The 8,388-nt window shown below is 46.2% G+C and overlaps 1 protein-coding gene across 1 annotated transcript in view; it reads left to right on the top strand.

Moving 5' to 3' along the window:
* The window catches only part of LOC116830296 (stimulated by retinoic acid gene 6 protein-like), a 42,618-nt gene that overhangs the window by 23,429 nt on the left and 10,801 nt on the right, over positions 1-8,388 (top strand). The window contains exons 12-15 of the mRNA XM_032789710.2: positions 798-879; positions 4,846-4,894; positions 4,990-5,107; positions 7,718-7,837. Coding sequence (XP_032645601.1) covers positions 798-879; positions 4,846-4,894; positions 4,990-5,107; positions 7,718-7,837 — 369 coding nt within the window. The remainder of the gene's footprint in view (positions 1-797; positions 880-4,845; positions 4,895-4,989; positions 5,108-7,717; positions 7,838-8,388) is intronic.

Below are 8,388 nucleotides of genomic sequence, written 5' to 3'. Positions count from 1 at the left end.
AGGGTTTTTTAGCTATAGGCAATGGGAATACCCTCCCAGCCTAAGTATTCAAGTACAAATTAAAATCCTTTCAGCAAAAATACAAATTTGAACTCCTTTCAGCCAAATACACATACAAGGTCCAACTCAAGAACCCAAAATAAATTGGAAAAACTACAGAGCTAGCAAAATGTTGCAACTGAAATAATAGAAAATCAATCACTCATATTCATTCAACCATACACATAAAACAAAGTTATTTATTCTAAGATTAAACAAGAGTCCTTTGTCTACAGACAGATACTTCTCTTTTTGTATTTTGGTACTCAGTGGCTATCAGCGGTTTAACTTTAAACAGGAGTTTTGACACACACAGTCTTGGTGAAAGGTTACACTTTACCTCTTTCTTTTACTCTTGAAATCACAATTTTGGATTAAATTTTCATATAAGGCCCCTGTTGTAATTACAGTGCTCTTAGCCTGTATGGAATGTAGACCAGATTCTATTTTACAGATGTACTGCTGAGTCTTAGATAGTAAAACTCCTGTTGAAGCAAAGGATAATCCTTCAGTGTTGTATATTGTATTGTGTTATGCCCAATAACACACAATGTGGGCCATTGCTCCCCTTGCTTCTGTGTTTATTGCATTAATCCATGATGCCTTTAGGCCTAGATTGCTGAGTCCTTTGACATTCAATCAAATCACCTGACATAGCTTCTCTGTGATCAAACAGTCAAACAAAGTTATTGAGTTAATAAAATCTCCAATTTATTTGTTTGAAACTTTTTAAAACTAATTTTGACACCTTTATTCAGGAAACACATGAAGCGGCTGTGGGCAGGGAAGAAACTTTTCCTTCCACTAAGATTTCATGAGCCTGCTTCTTCTCAAAGCGTGGTAAGTTCTCACTGCTTTTCCCCAAAAGTTCCCAGCCTGTAGCTCTGATTTGCTAACACTTGGAATTCAATGGAGCAACTCGTGAATGTAGTTAGGGTGACCAGATGTCCCGATTTTATAAGGACAGTCTCGATTTTTGGGTCTTTTTCTTATATAGGCTCCTATTACCCCCCACCCATCCCGATTTTTCACATTTGCTGTTTGGTCATCCTAAATATAGTTTACACGTGCGCTCCAGTATTTTGCAAGATGAGGCCATAGTTTTAATGAGTCAGTGCAATATTCTATGGGCCTGATTCTGTAGCATGCTAATCTCATTGTATGATGGCTTCACAATGTAAAACTAATGTAAAAGGCAAGCTTATGCCAAAAGTAACCTGCAGTACTGATTCAGAGTGGTCCGAATCAGACAGCTGCTGTATTACAGTCTAGGAGTGGGACATGGACACTGCACCAAAGGGAGGGAAATGGGCATGGGAAGAGGAAAGGGGATTTATCCCACCAGAAAGGCATATAACTGCTAATACTAAATGACAGTTATGCTGAACTCCTCCAGCAGCAAAGAAATGGTGCAGATTCCCAGCCTCACTGTTCTCCAAATCTTACTATTACCAGCACCTCAACCCTGTGGCTGGGGCACACACCCACTCCAGCTCTCCTTGCTGCCCCACTAGTGAGGCTGGGCTACTCCTCACACACAGCACTGGTAGGTAGGTGGGGTAAAGAAGTGGTTCCTAACTGAACCGATGTTCAGTCACACAGAGACGTGCTGCGTTTCCTGGCATTTGGGTTTGATTCCTGTGCAACGACTGTGAGGAGCGAACACAAACATTTGCCAGAGTGGAGGGAGTGAAAGGGAAGCCAGCATCAGGCTGGAACTGACTTTTTGAAAAGTCTGGCAGGGGAGGCGCGCCTGGCTGCAGCCACAAGCCTTGGCTCTGGAGGAGGCATTCCCAGGCAGGCACTCTAAGGCCTGGTCTACACTGTGGGGGGGACCAATCTAAGATATGCAACTTCAGCTATGAGAATAGTGTTGCTGAAGTCGATGTATCTTAGATCAAATTAAAATTACTTACTTAGCATCCTCGCAGCGCTGGATTGATGGCTGCGGCTCCCCCATCAACTTTGCTTCTGCCTCTCGCACTGCTGGAGTTCAGCAGTCAATGGGAGAGCAATCAGGGATCAATTTATTGTGTGTACGCTACACGCGATAAATCAATCCCTGGTAGATTAGGCGCTACCTGCCAATCCAGCAGGGAGTGTAGACATACCCTAAGAGCACTGAAGATGAGCCAGCTGGTTTGCACCAGTGTAAATTGAGATTTCCCCACTGCAGCTTCACTATAGGGAGCCACTAAACACTTCGTCGGCTGTACAGTCATGGACGTGCCTTAGAATCGGGCCCACATACACCAGCTGCTGCAGTTTAGCATGGACAGTTCCAGTGCTCAAGCAAAACCCAGACCACTTTTCCATTCTGTCCTTCAAGTTTTTCTCACTCTATTCATATTAGTGGGGTCCTGGGCGTCCTGTTCCCCACCCTTTGGATAAAAGTCCCCAGTCCTAGCTGACGAACACTCTGCAGCCGAGGTGAGGGTTTGTGGTATCTGAGGGCTTGGCTGCACTTGAAATGCTCCTGAAGCTGTGCCGCTGTAGCACTTCAGTGTAGACCCTACCTGTACTGACAGGAGGGGTAGGCAATCCAGCTCCCCCAAAGCAGTAGCAAGGTTGATGGAAGAATTCTTCTGGCAACCTAGCTCTGTCTACACCATGGGTGAGGTCAGCTTAACTATGTCGCTCAGGGGTGAGGACTTTTCGCACCTCTGAGCAGCATGGCTGGGTCAACTTATCTTTTTAGTGTAGACCAGACCTGAGACTATTTCTACTTGCTCTTAGCATTCTTAGGCTATGACTACTTAAAATATTGCCATGGTACAGCTGCACCGCTGGGGTGTGTCAGTGTGGATACTCACGGCAGTGACAGAAGGGGTTCTCCCATCATGCTAGTTAATCCCCCTCCCGGAAGGCTAGTCTGCACTAGAAGTGCAACAGTGCTACAGCTGCACTGATTCAGCGTTTGGTGGAGGCACCCTGTGCCTACGGGAGAGACCTCTCCTTCCTGCTTAATAAACCCCCCTCTGCGAGAGGCAGGAGCTATGTCGGCAGGAGCAGCTCTCCTGCTAAAATAGTGCTTTCCACAGCAGCACCTAGGTCAATGCAACTTAGGAGGAGTACAGAAATCGATTTTAAGAGCCCTTTATGTCGAAGTAAATGGCTTTGTTGTGTGGACGAGTGCAGGGTTAATCCGATTTAACGCTGCTAAATTTGTCCTGAACTCGTAGTGTAGACCAGGCCTTATCTCACTCAGGCGTGATCTACATTTGGGAGGGATCGATCTAAGTTATGCAACTTCAGCTACATAAATAGCGTAGCTGAAGTCGACATACTTAGATCTACTTACTGCAACGTCTTCACTGCGGTAAGTTGATGGCTGACAGTCTCCCGTCAACTCCGCCTGCGCCTCTCCCCCCGTTGGAGTACCGGAGTCAACAAGACAGTGCTCGGCAGTCAATTTATCACATCTAAACTAGATGCATTAAATCGACCCCAGCTGGATCGATCGCTGCCCCTGGATCCAGCGGGTAATGTAGACAAGCCCTCGGGAGGTGGCTGAGCGACATAAGTTATACCAACATAACCTGTAGTGTAGACAAGCCCTGAGAGGCAGTAACTGGGTCGATGGAGGAATGCTGTTGGGGGTTAGGTCAGCATAGCTATGTCTCTTGGGGTGTCAATTTTTCACACTCCTGAAAGACATGGCTATGCTGAAATAAATTTTCAGAGCAGACCAGCCCTCAGTCTAACACTGATATGTCTCATAACAAGCTATCACAGGAACTTGACCCTGATCACCACTATGTGCCATACATTTGTTTATTACAGCCATTGTGTAAGGACCAGGAGTTAATCGCTGCTGGCTATTCAGTGATCTCCTCATACTGCATTCACACCTCCAGAGCTCAGATGCTGGGAAGGGCATTGTCAGCTTTTCAGGGAGGGATGGAGCAGAGGAGGAGAGCCACTCAGCCCTCAACTTTGAACTCCACACATCAAAGCGGCCCCCGTGCAGTAGCAGTTTATTATCTGGTACAGACAGTGTCAGTGGTTTGGTTTGTCATTCAGAATGATGAAGCTATCTCCCAAAGAACAACAGAAATGGCATCTTTTCAAATCCACGTTGCACGAAACATAACAATGGAGATTGCCACCCAGGAAAGTGAGGGTACTAGAACAAGGGGTGACTAACACCCCATCACTTAGTCACACAGTTAAATAAGCAAATGTTCCATCGACTAAGACCCAAATAGGGCTATTTGTGTGCTTACAGGTAAGCATATTGTATGTTTGCAGGACTGGAGCCTTACTCTGCATAGAAGTGAATGGGAAAACAATTCTTGTCCCTTTGTTCTTCAGACACGTTCTAACAGTTATTGCGGGTAGAATTATGGGTAAATGTATTTGTGTTCAGGTCCCTTGTGTGAGCCGTACAGGAATCCAAGTCAAGCTCCTCTGATCTCCTTCCACTTTCAGCACATACTTCACTTCACTTCTCCACCTTTCCTGTATGCTTCAATCCAGCCCTGGGGTCTGTGATGAAAGGGTTGGACCTGATTCCTGGTTGCCCTGCACCTTGTCCAGTGACTTACCCAGTGCAGAGTGGGGGTAAACTGTTACCAGTGAGAATGGGATCAATTCACACCCACTTTGCATTTACTCTGCACTGGTGTAAATGCTGAACAAGGTGAAGGACAATGAGAATCAGGTCCTGTGATTGATGGGTGGCAGAGAGGAGCCAGCAGGATGAAGACCAGAATCAGGGCCTAAGACTGTATTTTATTTCTCTGATCAAATATGCAGCAATTCCAACATCATAAACTTCTGTCCTTCTCCTTTTTTTAAACTCAGGCAGCAATAGCAAGATACTCTGGTTGGCAAATTGCATACATATTATGGGGTACGTGCCAAGCCTTCAGCATAAGCATGCATTCAACCAAAATTAGAGTGGTTGCCCTTTTCCTCTGTGTAAGAAATGTGTTTTCTCTTTTCCAGGTTATCTGATCATTCATGTGGTGCAGTTTCTGTTTGGTATAATGATAATGTACAGTTTTGTTTTGCCAATACAGCATGGCCAAGGGCTGGAAATGGCAAAAGGTTTGGGAATTGGAATGTAAGTGCATTTTTTTCACACATTTCTGGTGTTAGCTCACTTTCTTTGTGCTGATTTAGAGTTATAGGTCTATAGAATACAAGAGGTACCTATCTGAAAACAGTTTCCTGTGACAGATATAGGCTATGTCTACACTACGGATCTTACAACGGCACAGCTGTATTGCCACGGTTGTGACACCGTAAGGTCTCCTGTGTAGCTGCTCTTTGCTGGCAGGAGAGAGCTCTTCTGCCAGCATAATTAAACCACCCCCAACAAGTGGTGTTAGTTATGTTGGCAGAAGAGCTGCTCCTGCTGAGATAGCACTGTTCACACCAGCATTTTTGCTGGTGAAAGTTATGTAGGCTGGGGGGAGGTTTTTTTCTTGCCACATAACATAAATTGTGCATTTGTCTTAAACATAGCCTCAGCAGCCCTCCACTGAAGATGTGCCATGCAGCCTTTCCAAAGGTCAGCAGATCTTTAAACTTGTTTTCCCTATGGGGAATTTTTGAGAGGTTTGCGATCTAAGCACATTGTTTGTTTTCCCATCTTAAGGAGAATGCTGACTATGAGGGGACTGGCTGACAATGGGTAATCAAAGGGTGAAAGCACATAAGAAGAATAAAAAGCTGAGCCAAAATGCAATCCATTGTCCACAATGTTCCACCTTCATCTCTAATGCGGACAAGGAGGTCCCAGCAAGCATTGCTCCATTTTGATCTAATGTCCTGACTGCTCAAATAAAGGAATCATTCTGTGCTGGGACCTGCAATCTCCCTGGCCCAGATCTCTGCGTTAAATATCAGGCAGCCACACTCTTCCCTTAACAGTATCTCTCAGCCTCCTAGCAAGTTGCCGGCACTGTCCTCAGTTTGGCAAAGATTGGTTATCACTGTTTCAAGGCTTCATAAGATATAACTGAGTCCACTTTCTGAAGGTAGAGCCACCAGCCCACCTATATGGGTCTACGGTTTGCCTTTTTGTTGCCTGGCCAACTGCGCTCTTTTCCCCACGATCTCAGGAATCAGGGTGTCATGTCAGAAAAATTTGAGGGTGGAGGGGGGCAAAACTGTGTCAGCACAGGAAAAATTAAATATGACTATATTATATCCTGCAAAGTCGGGGGAGGTGGGGGTGGGCATGGAAGACATAATGGAGCTTATAGACCTATAAAAATTTGGGAGGGACAAACCAAGGTCTGGGGGTGGGGGCAATAGCCCTTCTTGCCCCCCAGCAAATGAAGCCTCTGTCAGGAACTCCCTACAGGATGCTATTAGTCTCCTGAAGCCACTCACTTCCTGGAATCCCAGAAATCTTTGCAGAGGGCGGTCCTCTTTTGATTTATTATCTTCAGCCAGTTGGTGACTACAGACAATAAGACCAGTAGCCACAGAATTAGAATAAGCAGTTATTTAAAAAAAATCATAAAAAGGCTTATTCTGTGAGCATTGTAAAGCAGGAGGAAGATTTTATTAGAATTAAAAAGGACTACTAGACAATATGTGCACTGATACTAGGTTGGATGGATATTACATAGGGCACACCACCTCTGTGCTCATTTTGTGCTCTGAGAAGGACAGCTCGATTCCGATACCCTCATTCCCATTGGGCCAAATTTTCTGGTTTACTAAGGCCACTTTGGGGCTGATGGCTTTAAAGCTACCAGAGATAAGCAGGAAGAGAATTCTCCCTGTGCAAGTGAGCTCTCCAGTGGGGTAAAAGGAGGTGGACAGCAGTTCTGATACCGATTGTGCCAGCTGCTCACCCCCACCCTCAGCATAATATGAGGAAGACAGTGTCTTAGTGGAGCTCTTGGGGTAGGAGGGAGGTATGGCAGAGTGAAACTTTGTTACACATGATTCTCCACTGGCCTATGGTCCCTGAGGAACCATATGGTGGTTGCATAAGTTACTGCTGGTCCTATGCAGCGTTTTTTGTGCCAAAACCAAGTGCCTGAGGATCAGGGAGTGTCAACTGGTTCCCTGCAGCCTCCCCCGTTCAACTGGAGAATCTGCCCCACTGAATGGCATCTTACACCTTGAGCAGCCCTTCTGCAGCCAGTGGAGCTATTTGTGGTGAGATACTACTCCATGTGTAAGGGTATCACAGTCTGGGCCATGCAGAGGGTCAGGAAGAAATTCTCCGCAGGATGGAGCAGTGGTTCTCAACCTTTTTTCATTCACAGACCTCCAAGAACAGAATGGAGGCGCAGACCCCTTTGGAAATCTATTCTCTTTATATAGAGTTGAATTCTAATCAGTCAGTTTTCAGTCTAAGTCCTTTGCAGACCCCTTAGACAGACCCGGGGGCAGGCGGGGGTGGAGGGCTGTAGACCACAGGTTGAGAACCACTGAGATACAGCACAGGTAAGTGCATGATGGTAGTGCAGCCTCTTCCTCTCCACCTGTGCGAAGTGGGCGTAAAACGCTACAAAGCAGAATGGTGGCATTTCACGTCTGCTTTGTTCTTCCTTTGCACAGGGCAGTGGGGAATCAGTCCCAGGGGCTGGCAATCAAATGCAGGTCTCTCCTCCCATCGCCCAGGGGCTCTAACAGGCTATATTCCCAGCCCCTTTCACCACAACACCCATATTAAAAGGGTCATTTCTCTTTTCCTTTTTCTATTAAGTCTTACAGTTGGAATTGCCACAGGGCTAATGACATTACAAATCAAGATTGCTGCAAGATTTTTCCTTCAGCCAAAGATCTTGCCAGATGATAAGCAGAAGCCATTAGCTCTCAATAACAGGTGAGTGGTAGGAAAGAAACAGCCCTTATGGTCTTGCATCCTCCAGACAAGGATCTCCTACTGCATGGGGCTATTCATACAAAGGGTCTGAATTTCAAACACCATGCGACTGGGAGTGTGTGGGGATCTGGGCCAAATCCCAAGGTAGTAAGGTGGGGTAAGGTATGCAGTGGGGAGCGGGGACTGTAAGTGAGGCTACAGGGTCTATTGTGCTCAGGCCAGCAAAAGAGAAGAGGGGGAGTGAGCCCTAAAAGTCTCCCCTCATCGAAAAATTGCAGTCCTTATACTTCGGGGAGTGCAAGAACTTTGCAAGTTCAGCACCAAGAATAAGACGGTTACTCACCTTTGTAACTGTTGTTCTTCGAGATGTGTTGCTCATATCCATTCCAGTTAGGTGTGCGCGCGCCGCGTGCACGTTCGTTGGAGAAACTTTTACCCTAGCAACACTCGGTGGGCCGGCAGATCGCCCCCTGGAGTGGCGCCACTATGGTGCCTGATATATACCCCTGCCGACCCAACCGCTCGTCAGTTCCTTCTTGCCGGCTACTCCG

The sequence above is a fragment of the Chelonoidis abingdonii genome, chromosome 6, assembly GCF_003597395.2.
Source record: "Chelonoidis abingdonii isolate Lonesome George chromosome 6, CheloAbing_2.0, whole genome shotgun sequence".
Classification (NCBI taxonomy): domain Eukaryota; kingdom Metazoa; phylum Chordata; order Testudines; family Testudinidae; genus Chelonoidis; species Chelonoidis abingdonii.
This window is presented reverse-complemented; position numbering and strand designations above follow the sequence as displayed.